Source organism: Rhinolophus sinicus, linkage group LG10, assembly GCF_036562045.2.
Source record: "Rhinolophus sinicus isolate RSC01 linkage group LG10, ASM3656204v1, whole genome shotgun sequence".
Lineage (NCBI taxonomy): Eukaryota > Metazoa > Chordata > Mammalia > Chiroptera > Rhinolophidae > Rhinolophus > Rhinolophus sinicus.
Window position 1 is genome coordinate 102,188,163 of NC_133759.1, and position 20,019 is coordinate 102,208,181.

The following is a 20,019-nucleotide window of genomic DNA, read 5'->3' on the forward strand; positions in this document are numbered from 1 at the left end:
AACTCCTCGAGTCCCGCAAGGGATGGTGGGCTCCGCCCCCTGCAACTAAGATTGAACATGGCACCTTGAGCTGAGCTGCCGCTGAGCTCCCGGATGGCTCGGTTGGTTGGAGCACGTCCTCTTCCTTAACGGATGGTGGGCTGTGCCCACTGCTACTAGCAACGGCAACTGGACCTGGAGCTGAGCTGTGCCCTCCACAACTAAGACTGAAAGGACAACAACTTGAGGCCGAACGGCACCCTCCAAAAACTAAGATTAAAGGACAACTTGACTTAGGGGGAAAAAAAAAAGTCCTGGAAGTACACACTGTTCCCCGATAAAGTCCTGTTCCCCTTCCCCAATAAAATCTTTAAAAAAAAGAAAAAAAAAAGAGTTCTGAGGGTGAGAGATTAAAGGACTCGTCGATGCCAGATACTAAAACTACTCAAATATATTGCAGCCTGCCAGAGTCAAATGAAGGACACTGCCACATACATTATTACTTATAACACAACGTAGTGAGTGCAGCGTCGCATCTCTGTGCCATGTTATGGGAACACCGAGCCCTGCCTAGAGGACCCAGGGAGGTAGTCAGGGAAGGCTTCATGTAAGAGCTGACACTTAGAGGATGCTTGACTTCCAGAGTGGGATTGCCTCTGCCAGCCCACACTACGGGACATTTGCCATTTAACAGCCCCTCTCTGTGTCTCGTCCCATAGGCAGGACAGAGAGGAGACTTCTTGAGGGAAGGAAGCACTGTGGTCTGTGTTTTTCTCCTGGGGAAACCCCATCTTCGTCTGACCTTTCCCATTGACTGTCTCCTAGAATCGATAAGAAAATGTCTGATGCTCAAGGCAGCTACAAACTGGACGAAGCTCAGGCTGTCTTGAGGGAAACAAAAGCCATCAAAAAGGCTATCACCTGTGGAGAAAAGGAAAAGCAAGATCTCATTAAGGTACGAGCGTTTCCTTGATGTGGACCCCATCTCCATTTCTCTTGCACACTTTTCTGTGCCAGGACTCATGCAGGCTCTTTCCACTTGCTGCACAGATCACTTGAGTTCTCCTCACTGGTCACCTTGATCTTTCAGTCTCATCTTAGAGGGGAGGAAGCACTGAGTGACTTGCCGAAGTTCACACAGCCAGCGTCAATGGCAGAGCTGGACCAGGATCCCTTGAGTCCAAAGCCCATGTCCTTGCCACTAGCTCGGGGCACTTGGATTACTTTTCAAAGAACCAAATGGAGGGAGGTGTTTCAGCTTCATTAACCTGGTGTTTCAGCATCATTAAAATGGAGCATCTTGATAAGCATTTCGTTGCGTGTTCTGACTCTCTGCTGGAGACTGAACGAACGATAATAGATGTGATTTAATGTGCCAGGCACTTGTGCCCAGCACTTGGCTTGTGCCTCACTTATTCCTCACCTCAACCCTACTTTACCCCCATGATACAGCTAAAGACTGTACGGCTCAGAGAGTACGTGGTAGAGCCAGGATGCAAACGCGTGAACGCCTGACTCAGAAGCCCCTTCTCTCCACCCCTGTGCCTCTCCCTGACTCTCCCAGTAGCCGCCCTGACCTCTGAGATATGATTGTTCTCGTCAGCGGAGTAGGAGCCTGAGGCTCAGAGATGCTCTAAATTACTTGCTGCAGGAAGCTTTACGCTCTGTCCCAAACAGAATAATTTCGAAGCCCCTGCTCAGGGAGAGCATTCAGACGAGGCAGTAGTGGGCAGTGAGGCATGTTCCTGCCATGATGAGTAGTTCAGAGCACCGAGTCTCAAGGCAGATAGACTAGGACCAAATCCTGCCCTGTCAAGTGCCAGCTTCTCCATGTCAACTCCCTCATGGGTAAAGTGGGGATAATCGTGTCATTCCTGGCAGGACAATGGTCAGACTTGCGTAAGACAGTGACAAAGCTGACAGTTACTGACTATTGGCTGTACTAGCTCTTTCCATTGGTCATCTCGTTTAATCGGAATGGTAGCCATGTGAGGTCGGACCTGTGATTATTCATATTTTGCAGGAAAGGAAACTGAGGCACAGAGAGGTGAATCAACTAGCTCAGATCACACAGCTAGGAAATAGCATGGCCGGGGTGCCTTTCAGACAGTGTGACTCCCGAGCCAATGTCCACCCCATGTAAGTCGCTCCCATGTAAGGGCCCTGGCACCTACTAAGTATCCACTCACTGCTAACTCTGTACAAGATGAGCAGAATGTCTGGAGGAGCATGGGTTCCTACTAAATTACGAAAGGTAGAGAGAAAGGCACATGGCGTGTGACAGGCCCAGAGCTCCCTCCCAGGACAGGTGTGTCCCTAACTCTGCCCTCCCCGCTTCAGAGCCTTGCCATGCTGAAGGACGGCTTCCGCACCGACAGAGGGTCCCACTCTGACCTGTGGTCCAGCAGTAGCTCTCTGGAGAGTTCGGGTTTCCCACTGCCGAAACAGTATCTGGACGTGAGCTCCCAGACAGACATCTCAGGAAGTGTGAGTATGCAGTGCGCGCTGCTGGGGGCCAGCCTGGGGGAAGCTGCTGTGATGGGCGGTCACCTTCTCCTTACTCACCTGAGGCGCGGGCTGGTGGCTCTGTGGGGCTGGCTGCTAACTCAGCCTTCGGTAGCTCCGTCTTCCCCCAGCCCTCCTGGCCCCAGCGTGACAGTAGATAAACCAGCCCTGACTCCATGTCCGCAGGGTTGCCTGGCCATGTGCTTGTGTCTCTAGATACTGCACAGAAAGTGTTCTTGAAGGACCAAGGGTCTTTCTCTGGTTTCCTTCATACCATTTGGCAGCAGCGTTCTGTTTTTCTTTCAGTAGCTGGAAAACAGAAGATATTTTCCTCCCGAAACAATGCTGCAGCTTTCAGACAGCTGCCTAACCCCCAGTTCAAAAGCTCAGTCGCGTCATAAAATTAAATAGGGCAAGTCTGTCCAGACGTAGCTCAAGGAAGCAAGAGTAGGACCAACGTGTGGCAAGCCATTGTTTTTGGAGAGCTTTTGTTTCCTAGAGCAGGTGACATTGAACAAACTGTCCTCCCAGCCTCCATGGCTAAAATGCTATTTCTATCTGATTTCTATAGTTGTGTTCCCACTTGTGAAGAGAAGCTCTATCTACGTCTGACTGGGTGAGCCTTGCAGCTTCTTGCTGCTCTTGTCAGATTGGCATGGCCCACAGGGCTGCCCCCTCCGCTCCCACGCCACCCATGTGTCCGTCTCTCAGCCACCTGTGGGCCAAAGTATTTGTGAAGGAACTTTGTGCCTCCTTCCACTTCTAGGATCTTTTCCTCGCTCACCCAGTGTTTTGCTCCTGCCTGCAGCCTCCTGAGTTTTCAGTTGAGCCTCCCCAGTGCCCACAGAATGGCTTTCTTGTATATTGGCTGTCCCGATTTCCTCCTGACCAGCTGTCCTCCATGCTTCTGGGGTTTGAATGGGCTCCAAGCCATTTGTGGCTGCAAGATGATATTCTGGGCCCTCGGCTTTTCTTCTAGACGGGATCGAAGTCTGCGTTTGAGGCTCTTCCCACGGCCTGGAAGAAAGAATTTTTGCCTCACTCGCTTCCTTGCGATCCTCACAGCCAGCTCAGTAATTGGGGGCTGTTCTTAGCTACTTCCCACGCAAGCTGTCAAGTCTCTCCTGAGTTCCTGAAATCCCACTCAGCCCTGGCCACACCAGCCATATAATTCCTGACTTTGTTCTTTCCTCCAGTTTGGCAGCAGCAGCAACAATCAGTTGGCAGAGAAGGTTAGATTGCGCCTTCGATATGAAGAGGCTAAGAGAAGGTAATGAGAGGCTGGTGGCTGGGGGTGGATGGTTCCAATAGTAGCGATAATAGTAATAATAGTAACTATTGTGGAGGGTCTGCTCTGTGCTTGGCTTTTTACATGCCTCATCTTGTTTAGTCCTACAAAGGTTATGAAGATAGATATTATAATCTTCATGTTTTAATCCTCTCTGAAACTCGGGAGAGGAAATGACTGACCCAGGGACACTTAGATAAAGGGTAGAGCTATGCTTTGAAGCCAGTTTGGGTAAACCTCAAAGCCTAGTTAGTTATCTTTCCCCTTGTGGCCTCAGTTTCTATAATCAGGGTTTTCCAATGATCCTATATGCAGTTTAGTTTGAAGGAACATAACTGAGGTTTTAGCAACAGGGCTAAAAAACTATGGATCCTATCCACTCGTGTTTCCTGCCCAGCTGGGAGCAAGCTGTGCTTTTCAACTGTGTGGAGACCCTAGTGACTTTACATGTTCTGTGGCTTCACAGAATCCTAAGCAGTTGCATTCCATTGCCACAAGTAACATTAAAATAACAATCAAAGCCGACGGATTTAGGGCGTCTTTTATGGGCCAGGCATTGTACTAAAACATTTGTATGTGCATTGTCTCATGTAATTTTAAAAGCAGCCATGTAGCATAGCTTATATCGTGTCATCTTGATGTGAGAGAGCAGAAAGTTACGATCAAAACGTTTCATGACTTTTTAAGGTGGTGGAGTCCAAATTTGAACCTGGGTGATCTGGCTTCAAGTTCATGGTCTTGCTATACACTGAGCCAGCCTCCTGGGAAAGGCCCTACAGGGCACCATGGTAGTGAATGAACTCAGGCATGTTGCATCCATTCCTCCTTGGGCTAAGTTGCCTGGCCCATCGATCTTCTAAGCCAGTATCCAGGTGGAGTGTGGCAGCGCCCAGCTCTTCCCCTCTCTCAGCTCGGTGTGAGCAGCAGAACCCTTTGCAGCAATGATAGAAATTCGATAGGAAGTAGAGGAAGCAAACAAAGGAATTTCTTGGCTTCTTGAACTGCAAAGTACTGGGGCAACTAGCTTCAGGCACAGCTGGATCCAGGGACTAACATGGTATCACACAGACTCAGTCTCTCTCCCTTTCTCCACTCTGCTTGCCTTTGTGTTGACAGATTTCCTGTCAAAGTGGCGAGATGACCCCTAGCAGTTCTCTGCTTACATTCTACCAGGTTAGCAGCCCCCAGCTGAAAGAATGCCTACCTTTCCCAACAGTTTTAACAAGTGTGGGGGCTGAGACTGACAAGCTTTTCTGAGTAAACCAGTCATTGTTGCAGGATGGGGGGAATTAGAATTATCTGCAGGTCCAGGCATGGGTCCCGTGCCCAACTCTGTGTAGAAGGGAGATTGAAGTCAGCTTTGTGGGAACCAAGTGACCTGAAAATACGGGAGGAGTGATTTCCCAAAGAAAACTTGGAATATTAGCAACAGAAGGAAAAATTGGATACTTGTCAGGTAGAAAAAAACATGCTGTGCACTATTTCAGCTCCCCGTAGAGGTAGAGCAAAACAACAGGATTTCGGTGCTGGGACAGCCACTTTTTGTCCCCTCTGAAGGGGGCCACTCTGTACCCTAGATTTGTTCCAGCCGGCAGTCATGCCAGTCTTAGGGGATCAGTCTGGAGAGACTAAAGGATTGGAATCTTCCCTCTGGGGTTGAGCCCTTACACTTCTCATCACTGAGAGACGTTGCATCACAACTTCTGATCTCCTGGCATCCTGGCTTATCTGCATTTACAACGTTGTGTGCCCCACCCCCACCCCCAAAGCTAGTTTAAGTGTAAGAGACAGAGCAGCCTGCTGAATGGGACACAGAGGCTGCAGGACCTGATGGAAGGAGAGCAGATGGCTGTCATGCAAAGTCTGGTCAGTGTAGGCCAAGCTTTGTCACATATGCATTTCTAGGGAGTGAGTCTAGTAGTTTTCATCAGATTCTCCAAAGGATAGATGGCCCTGAGTTTAAGGAGCACTGGCATAGGGACAGTGCCACTAGAGAGAACATCCAAGAAAGCATCAATCACCCCTTCAATGTCCCACGCGTAGTGGGGCCCCTGCCAGATCCGGCCATACCGCTCTAGTCTCAAAGCAGCCGGAGAACAGCAGCTACGAAGTTGTTCCAAAGCCAGTCTTGATGGATTGCTGTATATGTGAAAATGGAATCCGCATTAATTAACTCTAAGAATCCCTGCTGAGACACTTGGCTGGGGAATGAACAGACCTAGGTGTGTCTCTCTGTATGGAATTTTCACTACACGACCTGGAGATCTTGTGTCCAACAGTGTGTTCTTAAACTGAGAGTTGGGCCACGTTGTTGGCACACAGGATCAAAGTGGGAGTCCAGCGGATGGGCTCTCGACAACTATTGGGCATGCTGAAGAGTTGCAGTCTTGAGTGAGCCAGGTCCTTTCTGGACATCCGCCTGAAAGGGTTAACCACCAAGTGTCATCCACCCCTCGAGGGCAGGCTGAGGCTAGGACATGGTCATCGAAAGCACTTTGCAAAGACTGAATCCTAAAGGACCACATGATTGCTTTGAGATACTTGTGTTAGTACTCTTAATTATACTACGGCTTTTAATTTGGCCCAACCATACCCCTACCTGATACCTAAAAGCACTTGGCAGTGGATAAAGAGCTCTTAATGGTAAGGTTCTCACTGGTCCTCATAACCCATCTCACAGGTACCATTATTATGCCCACCTTACAGATGACGATATTGAGGGTCAAAGCAGTTGAAGGATAGGGTTTCCAGCTCCCTCCTTTAATATCGTTTAAGTGCCTGCAGTGTACCAGGCACTGTACGAGGAGCCCATGATGCCAAAATGATTTCTTAACCAGAGTTCCCTTTTGTCACGAAGGCCAGAGCCAGGACTCGAACTCAAGGCCTCTGGCCCCAAATCTGCAGTGGTTCATACTGCTGCCACCACTCTGAACTGGGGACACCTGGTTAGCAGTTGTAGTGTGTGCTGTCGTTGCAGTGGGCCCATGACTGCCACCGGTTTAGCAGCTGTTGTGTGCCTGACAGTGGCTCATTTTCACAATTCTGAAGCGTGAACAATTGTTTTTTTAACCTATGAGGCTCATGGGGTTTGCCCGATGTTAATACCTAATAAATGGTCAAACCAGGTGATAACAGCAGAGGCAGCAGAAACATTTATTGAGTGTTTACCATGTGCCAAGTATTGTGCTCTGAGCACTTGCGGATTTTGTCATTAAGCCTTCACCTTCAACCCAGGAGGAAAGAGCTTGTGTGACTCCCTTCAGAGAGATGGCACGACTTGCCCAAGGTCACAGCGCGAGTGGGAAGAGGCTATTGCCTAGTGATGAGTCTTTCTATTCTGTCAGGCTCAGTGTCCCTCAAGGCAAGGTCATGGCCTGGTTTATGTGTCTCCCCTGTCCCTGCAGAGTGTACTCACTGTTGGCACGTGGCAGGTACCACATGGGTTTGTTAGATAACAGTATGTTCCTTGAGATGCCACACGGATCCAAAGGAAATCAGTAACTGTCAGGTTACACCGAGGCTGTCATGGCTCCTGGTCCCTCAGGATCTTGGCCATGCAGCCTGGTACCCTGGTCCTGCAGTGCCATGGGCACACGCGTCACCCTCACCTTCTCGGCCCACAGGATCGCCAACCTGAAGATCCAGCTGGCCAAGCTGGACAGTGAGGCCTGGCCTGGCGTGCTGGACTCGGAGAGGGACCGGCTGATCCTCATCAATGAGAAGGAGGAGCTGCTGAAGGAGATGCACTTTATCAGCCCCCGGAAGTGGTCCCAGGGGGAAGTGGAGCAGCTGGAGATGGCCCGGAAGCGGCTGGAAAAGGACCTGCAGGCCGCCCGCGACACCCAGAGCAAGGCGCTGACGGAAAGGTGCGGCTGGGCTGGACCCGGGAGGGGGCCTGGTGGTCAGTCCTCCAGCCCCCAGCACGGAGAAGGGGGGGGGACCACCTGTGACGCTTGGGCTCCACCCTGAGAGCGCTCAGTTTAGAGCACTTTCCAAAGTGGCAAATCGGGGGACATGAGTCACCATGCGTCTACCCCAGGATTTTACACACGGGGTCTCATTACCGAAAGGGTCCACTCAGGTGCGGGTTTTCAGAAACTATCTTCTGACTGAGGTAAACCATGTAACTGTAGAATTTAGAGCAGTCGTTTTCCTACTTTGTGACAGTGACTCAATTTATACAAAAGTTTCACAAAACAGTGCATACTTTTCCCTTTGTGTGGCGGCCCTCGGATGTTTTCGCTCTCATTTTGCATTTCTTTTTATGCTAGTCATGACCCACTAAATTGATTGCAGGCCACACGCTAAGGAGTTGCAATTTTTGGTTTGTAAAACACTTTTAGATTTCGATGGAAGTTGTAAACTGAGATGCTTATTGGGGTCAAGCAGATGACATAAATGCTAGAGGGCCACCTGGCCGTGGGCCAAGTCAGACTGGAGTGGGGACACCCCATTTGTCTAACATGGGCGCCCCCAGTGAGTGGGAGAGCAGGGCCCAGGCCGCCAGAGGCCGTATCTCAAGAAAAACATTGTTTGGATTGTTTTGTTAAATATTGGCAACGAATCCAAATTTTTCTTTTAAATGCTATAAAAGCGAAATCAGCTTCATCGGTGGGTTTGTTTTAACCTGAAAGCCACACTGGTTTACATTCTCTGGTTTAGAGACTTTATTTCCTTCAGTGTCCCACCAACCTCAGCACCCACATTACACAGAGCACAACCCCGTGTTCACAGGAGGTGGTGTAATCCTCAGCTTCCCGTTCATTCATTCACTCATTCATTCATTCTGTCCATCAGCCCAGTGTTTATTCACTCATCGAAGAAACGTTTTGTTGTACATTGTCTGTGTGCAGGGCAATTCGGAGGATTCAGAAATGAATAAGTCACGATCCCTGCCCTGATGCTTTAAAATCTAGTTGTTTTCACTTTTCCTGGCAGCAGACTTTATGGAGCAGGATCCCTGCCCTTAAGGAACCTAGATCTGAAGACAGTGATTTTCAAGTGCGCACGCGCATCTGTGTATGTTTGGGGGCAAGGGAATTCCTCTCCATGGTGAAATCAGAGGTTGAAGCCCAGTGTATAAAGCAGTAAACTTGCCTGTGTCCCAGTGGAAGCAGGCGGGAGGCCTAGGTGCCTGGATATGCTCTCTCTGTGTCACCTCACCCCAGGGTGGGTCCTAAGACACCTTCAGGGAGCCTATGAACTCTAAGGCACCCAGCTGGCAATCCCATTCTAGCAACTGAGTAAGCGCCATTTGCACACGGTGGGGTGCCGAGATGGATCAAGCTGACCAACCTCTGCCTGGCCTCTTGTAAAACATCAAAGAGTCCATTGACCAGTCAATAGCGGGGGCTCTCTCCCCACCAAGCCATTTGTGAGGGTTGTTGCTGGGGACAGGTCACTTTCCTCCTGTATCCTCCCCTGGGAGGGGCGGCTGATTCACACTGACCCACCACGAGGCAGGTGGGAGGAGGAGAAGGATAGGGCTTTAGTAACTGGTGTTTTGGAAGCACTTTCTAGAAATCTCCTTTAGCGCCAAGACTCTCTGTCCTGCTTTCCCTCAGACTGTGTGCCTTGGGGACAAGGCCCGTGTGTCTACACTCTCGTGCCTTTAGTGTTAGTTGAAAGAATAAGTGGTGTGTCGGCTTGGGCAGACCTCACCAGGTCTCTGCCTGCATATCCTGGTCTGTCTACAAGTCCTCTGGGTCCCTCCCTTGTTCCCAGAACTTACAGCTGCCACTGGGAAGCGCTTAGCTGTTGATCATGCTCACAGCCAGCTGCTAAAGAGAATCAGACTCATGGCAGCCTCACTCCTTGTGGATCAAAAGAGGTCTCCTGCCCACTGCTGACCTTGAACAGGTCATTGACCCCTATGGACTTCAGTTGCCTAATAGGGAAAAGAACAAAAACAGGAAATTACATTGAATACCTATATAGTCTGAAGGCAGGTGGTTGGATCAGATTATGAATTGAGGCTCTTCCCTGGTACCTGCAAAACATACCATTATGGCAGACCCTGTAATAACCTGTATCATCTCATTGAAACTTCCCAGCCACCTTGAGGTTAATCTCCATTTTATAGATGAGGAAACTGAGGCTCACCCAACATCCCCACGTGGCAGAGTTGGGATTAGAACGCAGACTCACTGGCTCTGGAGCCCGTATTTGCTTTAGGCTGCTTGCTGCCCACTCCTCTTTTCTCTCTCTTTCTCTTTCAAAATGAGAGTGTTGCGCTCCTCACCTTCACACACCGGCCTCTCCACTCAAGGTGCCTTTGAGGACAGGGCTAGACGCCTCCTGAAAGCCACATGACTGAGCGTGCCAAACCCCACTCACAAACCAGTCAGCACTGTAGACATCCCGACACCTCTCATCCTCCCCTGCGTCCCCGCCCTTCCCGGGGGCCCTCCCCACCACTGCCGAGCGCTGCCCTGCAGTCAGGCCGGTGCTTGTCAGAGCGTGGACTCCCTGGTTTCACCCTAGGGACCGGTTTCCCAGGCTCTTGCATTTTTAACCAGCACCCCAGGTGCTGAGCTAAGCTTGTGGGGAGTCCAGCCCCACCTTCTGGATCCTCTGCCTTCTACGCTTGATGTGTTTTTGGCCTCCCAGCCTGTGCCAGGCATCACACACAAATGCCACCTGACCTGGGGAGGAGGCCTCAGCACCTGCCTGTTGCTGCCGGTGGCCACACCCCGTGCTCAGCAAGTCAAGGCCACCTGACTCCCAGGGCCCTCAGCATCCTGTTGGGGGCTCCAGTGTGGACCTGCCTTTACACCTGGGACACACCTCTATGGTTTGCTCCCAGGGAAGAGGAAAACGGAGGCAGCGGTGGTGAGCCCCAGAGCTCACACCGCCTCAGTGCTTTGCTCTCATGGAGGGTCAGGAGAGTCCATAGTCCTGTCCGTTCCGTGGAGAGTCAAGGATTTTGTTCACTATGGGCTCCATCTGCCTGTCTGCTCCTGTCCCGCCCCTGAGAGGACTCTGGAAGAACAGTCCCAGGGATTGAGCTGGCCCAGGACCGTGCTGAGGCTGCTCTGCCCACTGCTCCAGGTGCCGTTTCTGGAATTTCACAAGTCTAGTTGCCCAGTACCAGGCCCCGCCCATCCCTCACCACTTCTCAGTTGTTCCAGAGCCAGGTCTGGTCTTCACTGCAGGGCCTGTGGTTGCTGGAGGGAGGGTGTGGTTAGGCTTTTCTATGGAAATGAACTCTTTCTCCCAGGCCCTACGCTGGGTTGGCTGTGCTTTGGGAGCACCAGGTCAGCCAGTCCCCTTCCAGCAGGATGGCTAGGGGGCCATCATCCAAGAGGCCAACTGTGGAGTACATCTGTGCATGGGAGATTGGAGGTCCAGGTCCAGCAGAGCAAATGAACTTGGCCTGCTTCAACTGGGGAAAAGTCCTGCCTCCGGCAGTTACTTGTTGAGCAGAGGTCCATGTGGTGGGCGCCTTGCTGGGGGTTCAGTGGCGGGAGGGCACAGATCCTTGCAGTGCCCAGTCGGTGCAGCAGCTCCTAGACCTAGTGTGCCTAAAACTCACCTGCCTCTTCCTCATTAACTCCCTTGCCCCCCATGCGCTCTTTTGTCTCCTCCAGAGCCACCTCAGTCCACACCATCTGAATCACAGCATTGCAGCCACCTGTCATTAGCCCACAGCCTCCAGCCCATTATCTGCACTTGAAAATGAAAGAGGCCTCTACTGAAATTCCCTGCTTGGAATGTTCTTTCCACTGCACTTTTCCTGGCCAGCTGCTGTCCATCCTTTATATCAGCTTAAATTTTTTTACTAATCAGAGAAAGCCAACTGCTGTTAAGAAACAACCCCCAAGTCTCTGTGGCCTAACCCAGTAGAAGTTTATTTCTTCCCTACGTAACCTCCAGGTGGATATTCCTGGCTGACAGGCAGCCTTCTGTGTGGTTGGTCATTCTAGGACCCAGACTCTTCTCGTCTTGCGGCCCCTCCCCTTTGGAGCCAAAAGAGTCCTCCAAGGGATAGTGGAGAAGACCCAGCCACCTCTCTAAACCACACCAGCCTGATGCTCATGACGTCTCTCACATCCTATTGGCCAGAACTTGGTCACGTACCCCACCCAGCCAGCTGCAAAGGAGGCTAGGAGGGTGGTCCAGCTGTGGGTCCCGGGAGCTGAGGAGAGCACACATCTGGGCCACACCCGCAGGTTCAACCACAGAATCACGTGCTCAGAGAGGCTCACCTGCCCGTCGAAGGCAGGTCTCTCGGGACTCATGTTCTTTTCTGTCATTCTGTACTTTTCCCTCATGGACCTTGTCACACAGTGTTTTAATGAGATATTAGATATTTGAGTGTTTCTTAATATCTGTGCTCCCCCAACCCTCCCCAGTAGAAGGTAAGCCCCATGAGAGCAGAGACAACTTCTGTCTTGCTCACAGCACCATCTCCAGTGCCAGTATAAGATGGGCATTCTACGAGTGGGTGGGGGGGGTGGATAGATGGATGGGAGGAAGGGAGAAACAAGAGGGAAGAGGAGGGAGGGAGGGTTGGGTGGAATCCTAATTCTGCCACTAAATCCGTAGCTTTAACTAAATTATTTAACTCTAAGAACCTCAATTTCCTTGTGTGGAAAGTGGTAAAAGCCATTCTGACCACGCAGGTATATTGTACACGTGAACGGAGGCAATGGCATACGTTTCCAAGCACAGCACCTGGTATATAGTAGGTGATGAATGATCTAGGAGTTCTTATAGGATTCTATGTGGAGGCCACATCTCCCCAAATAGCAGAGTAAAATGCTTCCAGAAAGTTCTTGTGTCTGTGGGTCTACCTGTAATTCCTCTTTCAGGGAGATAGAGGCTGGATTCCTTGGGGCTCCCACCTCATGACGTCTCTCCCTTTAGGTTAAAGTTAAACAGTAAGAGGAGCCAGCTGGTGAGAGAACTGGAGGAAGCCACTCGGCAGGTGGCAGCTCTGCACTTCCAGCTGAAAAGGTGAGTGGTGGGCAGTGAGGGACTGCCCCCCTGGGGCTGGCCAGATGCAGGCGTCCCGAGGTGGCCCCGCCCAGGCTCTGCCCTGTATGTGTCCTCTGGGGCCCGTGTGCACACGTAGAAGCACAGCAGGTGGGGGTTCACCTGGCAGACTCAGGCTGGGCCTGACGTGGCGAGGGCAGGGCACATCACCTCTCCAGCCTACAGCCCCCAGTCCTTCTGACAAAAGAGGACCAAGGCCCAGTCAGGCGCTGCTGTGTCTCATTCACGTCTCTAATACCTGCCAACTGACATCCACAGTGCACAGAGTGGGCCTTGGGCCTGGGCCTGGGCCTGGTGGGCACAGTGTGTCCCTGGAATTTCATCCCATTTTGTTTCTGTCAGATATTTGTAACAGTTGCCTTCTATCTGTAGTAAGTGATACTGCTTTTCAAATGAAGCTTAGGATAGAAAGTTTCCTTTTAAGATAAATGTATTAAAGCATAAAAAACTGAGTTGATTTGAAGAGAAATATTCAGAAGTATTATTTTGGACTCGATTCAACTATGGAGAACTATCGTGAAAATGGAATGCAGCCAGTGGAGGTCTGGGAAACAGAGAGACAGAGAGGAAAATGGCTTTTTAAGGCAGTCGGCTTGGGTTTGAATCCCGTGTCTGCCACCTTCTGATTATGTGGCCGTTTCGGGGTATCAGATTCCTCTTTAATGAAATGGGGGTGCATGGTCTCCCCTGGAGACTGTCAGGAGAGCCCAGTGAGGTGATGTGTTCTAAGTGCCTGTGGTGCTTTGCAGAGCCAGGCGGGACGTTCCCGGTGGCCCAGCCGCCCTGTGTGTCCTCAGCCTCCTTTCTCCCCGTCCCCAGCCTCTCGAGCAGCATGCAGTCTCTGTCCTCGGGCAGCAGCCCCGGATCCCTCACCTCCAGCCGGGGCTCCCTGGCGGCCTCCAGCCTGGACTCCTCCACCTCGGCCAGCTTCACTGACCTCTACTATGACCCGTTCGAGCAGCTGGACTCGGAACTGCAGAGCAAGGTGGAGTTCCTACTCCTGGAGGGGGCCACGGGCTTCCGGCCGTCGGGCTGCATCACCACCATCCACGAGGACGAGGTGGCCAAGACTCAGAAGGCAGAGGGGGGCGGCCGCCTGCAGGCCCTGCGCTCCCTGTCGGGCACCCCGAAGTCCATGACCTCCCTGTCACCTCGCTCCTCCCTGTCCTCCCCATCCCCGCCCTGCTCCCCTCTCATCGCTGACCCCCTCTTGGCTGGAGACGCCTTCCTGGGCCCCCTGGAGTTTGAGGACCCGGAGCTGAGTGCCGCTCTTTGCGAACTGAGCCTTGGTAGCAGTTCCCGGGAGAAGTACCCGCTGGAGGAACCGGGGACAGAGGACAAGCCGTTGGGCCAAGGTAGAGAGCGCCACCCCCGAAGGGTGGGAACCCCGAGGAGGGCGGAAGGTGGGCTGAGCCCAGGCCTGAGCTCGGGGCCCAGGGATCCTTATGGCCATCACTGACTGCTTTCTGTGTGCCAGATCTTGACGTGGTGTATTGCGTTGTTTATTCGTTCAGTGGGTATTTATTATGTGTTCACTATGTTCCCAGGTCCTGGGCAGAGGAAGGGTTTTTCTGTGGTGGATTCATTCGTTCCACAGATAATTATTATTCAGTACCTACTTAAATTAAATGCCAGGTCCTGTGCTAATGGATGGACATGGTTCATTCATTCAGTCACCAAATAGGCCGTGTCCCAGGCACTAGTTAATCATCAGGATACAGTGCTGAGGGCAGGTGCCTGTCCCCATGAAGCATATGTGCAAATGGAGGCACAGACAGTAACTGTCCAACCAGACCAATCAAAGCACTGGGAAGAAAATAGAACAGGATATGGTAGAGCCTTTCAGGTTAGGGTGGGCCTGCCCGTTCAGATTGGGTTGGGAAGGAAGGGGACATTTGAAGGGAGGCTTCAGCAGTGAGAAGGAGCCAGCCTTGGGAAAAGCAAGAGCAAGATCTCTGAGGTGGAGCAAGGGGCTGCAAAAGGAGCCAGAGGTAGGGGGTCACCAACAGGGCTGGAAACTCAGGCAGAGCCTGGGTCACATAAGGCCTGTGGTGAGGACTTTGGGTTCTGACCTCCTGGCATGGGGACGCATGTGACTGTTTGAGGCCAGGGAATGATCTGACTCCCGTTCTGCATGGGGTCAGAAGGACCATTCTGATGTGGATTGAGATTCAAGTAATAATCTTCCAAAAAGGTGACGATGCTGGTGGTGACCACTGAGACTTCCTGAGAGAAAACCTCTCTTAACAACCACATCCTAAAGCCTACTAGTTAACCTTTCCTGGGGCACATTACATGGTGAGCAGTGTGCGTTATACAGGTGCCTTTGGTTACGTCTGTTGTGCCCGTTTCACGGGTGAGGAAACGGGGGTTCAGAAATGGGACATCATTTGCCTTAGGTCCCCTAGTGAGCAAGTGGGAAAGCAAGGATTGGAGCCCACCCTCTTTGTCGTCACTCACCACGCTCCTCTTAGGATGCTCAATAGCTCAGTGTGTTCGTACCTGAGACACTCTGGTCCTCGCTGGCCCCACCACATCCATCTGGCCCTGGGAGTGAAGGTCGGGACTGAGCAAGGTGCTCAGTAAGCTCCCCTGGGGTTCCTGGGCCTTCCTGGCCATGACTGACTGAGTGCAGGTATACAAGACACAGGTACTGTTACGCGCATTTATTTGTTTAAGCCTCATAACAACGCTGAGGTTGGTGCTGCTTCATCCCTATCTTACAGGTGGAAGAAGTGAGGCACAGTGAGGTTAGACGATGTCCAAGGCTAGTGGCATTGCTCCAAACCAGTTGAGTCAGGACTGATAGCAGGACTACCTGCCTAGAACCCTCATGAAGGCAGGTACTGACTCCTGCTCCTGGTGAGCCAGCTAGGGAGAGGAAGCTGGACCCATCTCGGCCCTAAGGCTCCAGGAATGGGCAGGAGGCCACCGCCGTGCCCAGAATCCACCATTCGTGTGCAAGGACCAGTGGCAGCAAGGGGGGAAGACGATTTCCTGGTTAGTGAAAGACTCTGCTGGGTGAGTGCCAGCCATTCCCTTAGACGAGGAGCCGAGCGATCCCTGGGGCTCCCTCCTCAGGAAGAGAGTCATGCTGAGTGCTCTCAAACAAAAATAAAAGCAGGCTTCCTACTACAGCAGGTGGCAAACTTCAGAAAATTATTCTCTGGAGAGGAGGAGCTGCAGGTGGAACCTCTAACAAGGCTCAGGAAGTTCCCGATGCTACCCAAGGGGGTGTTAAGCCCAGCAGGGCACCCGCCCGGGAGTGACCCCCCTTCCCTCCCCCACAGCATCCCGGGGGCTGGGGGTCAGAGACTGCGTGTCTCAGGATGGCGTTTTCATCATGCCACCTCCAGAACCCTTCCCTCCGTGAGCGATGCCCGGCTGAGCGCAGACGCTAAGCAGGTTATGCGATTAGTGCTGCTGTTCAGTCAGCAGACAAATTAATCTCCTTAAGTGGTTTAGTGGAGGGTGGAGGTGTGGGGGTGCGGAGGCGGGAGGGCTCCGCAGGCTGCAGCAGGCGTGGGACACAGGCTGGGAAAGCTGCACCCGGATGGCTGCTTGCATCTGCCAGGCGTGCTGCCACCATCCCTTTCCCCAGCCTGCCCACCCCAGTCTCTTCTCCAGCCTGTCCCCAGCACCTAGCAGGCAGCCGGTGCTCAGCAGCAATGGCTTTGAAGTTGAGGGACCTGAATTTGGCCTTTTGCCGTGTGGAGGGCAGGAATTGTCCTCTTCATCTTGGTAGCTCTGAACCTGGCAATGGGCCTGGCACGCTGTCAGCCCCTGTGATGGGTCAGGAAGGAATGTGCAGCGTTTTCCAAGTGGCTGGTCTGAGCTGTGGGTCCCAGACTTTTGAGGGCCTCCGTCAAGGGCAGGGAGACAAATGGGGTAGGCCAAGGGGAGAGCCTGTGCTTCAATCCTTCCCTCCCCGTTCGTCCCCTTCCCTTTCCCCTTCCCCAGGGTGCAGGGGCTGTTCCTTTGCCCCAGGCTTGTAGGGATCCATCTAGAAGCCCTCGCCATAGTGAGAGGAATGACAGTCCTGGTAAGCACATCGGTAATGGGTTTGACAAAGCATTCTCTCCGCACTAGTCTCTGTGCTGTGGACTTCCCTGTAATGTCTCACTGCATCCCCCCAACAGCCCTACAAGGTTAAGTATCATAATCTCTGTTTTACGGATGAGAAATTGGGGCTGAGAGGGGTTAAAGCAGTGTCCCAATATCATGAAGCAATAAGTGGTGGAGCTGAGGTCTGAACCCAGGCAGTCTGACTCCAGAGGCTGGGATGCCAGACGCAGCATCTGATGCTCCCTTCACTTCACCCTAATGCAAGGCAGGGCCTGGCTGTGGAGTTCAGGGGGGGTTGGAATTCGGCAGGACCATCTTAAAACAGAGGATGAATAGATTAAAGTGCGTTACAAAAATGGTGCCTTGGTTTCTGAACCCCGTCTTGCCATCCTTCCTTTTCCCACTTCTTCCTCCAGCGGTGAATACAGCCCAGGGGTGCGGCCTTAAAGTGGCCTGTGTCTCAGCTGCCGTGTCAGATGAATCCGTGGCTGGGGACAGTGGTGTGTATGAGGCGTCTGTACAGAGGTGGGTCCCTGAGTCCTGGATCTCTGGGAACTCTGAGTCCGCAGAGTTTGGGTCTCCAAGGTATGGGGGAGGGACCCACAGGAGGACTTGCCTGGGTGACCCCACACCCCAACCCCCCAGGCAGCCCTGTTTGGAGCAATGCCAAAGATGCAGACGGTGCAGCTCCTTCTAGGGCTGGGGGCGCTTCGAATTTGGGAGAAGGCTAGTTCCACGATTGCCATTAGGGGTGTAAGGCTAGGGGGACAAGTACTGGAGACAGGGCAGCCCCTTTGAGAGGGATCCAGAGCAATGATGGGATGGAAGGGTCTGCAGGGAAGTACACTTTCCTCCTTAGGATCCAACTGTACCTTTCTAGACAGAACCCTGTTTCTGGAAAATGACTTTGGCCCCAGGTCGCCGCAAGGATGTATGACCCTTTTTCTTTCCGATATTGCCTTCCAGACTGGGTGCTTCAGAAGCCGCTGCTTTTGACAGTGATGAATCAGAAGCAGTGGGTGCAACCCGGGTTCAGATTGCCCTGAAGTAAGTGACAGGGAGGGCAAGGTCAGAGGGGAGAGAGTGGTCTGTGCAGGGTCCCTTCCTCGAGGGCAGTGTCTTACCAGCATTTACCTACCCGGCTGCACAGAGAGGAAGGTCACACCACCGGGCCCTGCTGACAATTGTAGGCTCCTAGCTAAAGGGGACCCACCTTTTCCCCTGCCTCCCAGCTCCTCACTTTACAGAAGAGAAACATGAGGTTTTTGAAGACCTTATAACCTGCCCTGACTCACTGAGCTGCCCAGTGAGTCTATTTGGCCCTTGTCCCTGTGGCTTTTGTCTGACCATCCCATCGAGATTTCAGCCACCTGGACCGAAGTCGACCCCTGGGGCCTGCAGCCCAGACTTATTGTTGTTTTCTCTTGATGGGGGGATGGCCTCAATATGTTTGTAATAGGAATTAATTGCCAACATTTAAATATCGGGACATGCCACACGCACGTCTGGCTTCTCTTTTAAAACTGAGACCGATAGCGCCTACATTTCTGAATGGCAGCAAAACCCTGGGTCTGTGCTCTCGGGTTCACCGCAGTCCCCGGCGCAGCCAGCAGCCACCACGCCTGTGATGATTAGCGAGAGAGAGAGAGAGAGATGTTACTAAGAGGTTCTCCATATGCCCCTTTCCATTTCAGGTATGATGAGAAGAGTAAGCAATTTGCAATATTTATCATCCAGCTGAGTAACCTTTCTGCTCTGTTGCTGCAACAAGACCAGAAAGTGTGAGTATGTAGCCCACGGGGTGTGCGTTATCCTCTCACCGCCTGCGGCCATCCCCAGGTCACTCTCTCTCACTCTGTCCTGCTCAGACAATAGGCCCTGTAAACCCACTGGGGGTATTTAATGCCTGTGGCATGATGCCGTGTCAGCACTGTGAATGTGGGTGCAGGCGTGAGGGCAAACACGCTTCACAAACCCGTCCTGCGCACCTACCATGTGCCTGCACGAAGAGCAGGGTGCCCAGCAGATCCCTGCCCTTGTGCACTTGAAACCTCATGGAGAAGAAGGTCATGGCCCCTTGTATCCGCTCTCACAAGTATTTCACGCAGAAAGACACAGGTCTTCCATTCTCAAGAGTCAGCGCCTGTCACTGTACTTCTATTGGAGGCGATGGGTGTTCCCTTGAAATTGAGAATTCGGCCAATTCCTTCACTGTCTGCCTGTTGGCTGTTCCCAGCGCAGACCGGGTGTATGTTTCACTGCAGTTACCTGCCTCCATGTTCTCCTTGAATCACACCGTAGCCTCACAGCAGCAGCAGGAGCTTTGTATGTATCTGCAGTCTGCACCCAGCCAGCATCGGGGGTGCAACGTGTGGGAAGGAGAGAGAAAGGCAAGAGGAAAGCAGACCACACAGAAGGAAGATGGGATTGGACCCTGGGGTTGTTTTTACTCTTTTGCTCGCACACACGGTGCCAGGATGAATAACCTCTGGGTGTCATTGGCACTTGTGCAAGGGTTTCAGTGCGAGGGTGCTTAGAAACGAGCTGTCTGGGTCAAAAGGGTAAATGCACCTGAGATTTTGTTAGGACTGGCACGTTCCCCTCCGCAGGGGTTGTCCGTCATGGTTTGCCCTCCTCCCAGCAATTATATGAGGATTCCTGTGTGTGAACAAGCACCCTCACCATAGAAGTTCACACGCTGCTGGCCTCAAGCTCCATATGCTGTGAAGTCCTAAGGATTTAGGGGGTTCAGGAGAAGGAAGAGCCATGTATTATTCTTCTTAGGGGCCCTTTCTGCAGCCCTCACAAACACCTGCGTGACCTCTTGAGCGATCACAGGCCCTGGTCCACGGTTTTCTTCATCATTTGCAGCAGCTGGTTAGCTCAGCACGATCCCAGACCTGCGCTGACCCAGGCTGCCCTGCGTTTGTCTCCCTGTAGCAACATCCGGGTGGCTGTCCTTCCCTGCTCTGAAAGCACCACCTGCCTGTTCCGGACCCGGCCCCTGGACGCCTCGGACACCCTCGTGTTCAACGAGGTGTTCTGGGTGTCCATGTCCTACCCAGCCCTTCACCAGAAGACCTTAAGAGTCGACGTCTGTACCACCGACCAGACCCTTCTGGAGGACTGCCTGGTGAGGGCTCTTTGTCTGTCTGTCCGGACTTCTGTCCTTCTGGGTGTTGGTC

General features: G+C 52.4%; 1 protein-coding gene across 1 annotated transcript in view; it reads left to right on the forward strand.

Moving 5' to 3' along the window:
* The window catches only part of WWC1 (WW and C2 domain containing 1), a 124,502-nt gene that overhangs the window by 80,165 nt on the left and 24,318 nt on the right, over nucleotides 1-20,019 (forward strand). The window contains exons 6-15 of the mRNA XM_074313878.1: nucleotides 805-934; nucleotides 2,320-2,466; nucleotides 3,681-3,754; nucleotides 7,396-7,638; nucleotides 12,641-12,730; nucleotides 13,589-14,124; nucleotides 17,251-17,359; nucleotides 17,801-17,881; nucleotides 18,529-18,615; nucleotides 19,775-19,967. Of these exons, the coding sequence (XP_074169979.1) occupies nucleotides 805-934; nucleotides 2,320-2,466; nucleotides 3,681-3,754; nucleotides 7,396-7,638; nucleotides 12,641-12,730; nucleotides 13,589-14,124; nucleotides 17,251-17,359; nucleotides 17,801-17,881; nucleotides 18,529-18,615; nucleotides 19,775-19,967 (1,690 nt within the window). The remainder of the gene's footprint in view (nucleotides 1-804; nucleotides 935-2,319; nucleotides 2,467-3,680; nucleotides 3,755-7,395; nucleotides 7,639-12,640; nucleotides 12,731-13,588; nucleotides 14,125-17,250; nucleotides 17,360-17,800; nucleotides 17,882-18,528; nucleotides 18,616-19,774; nucleotides 19,968-20,019) is intronic.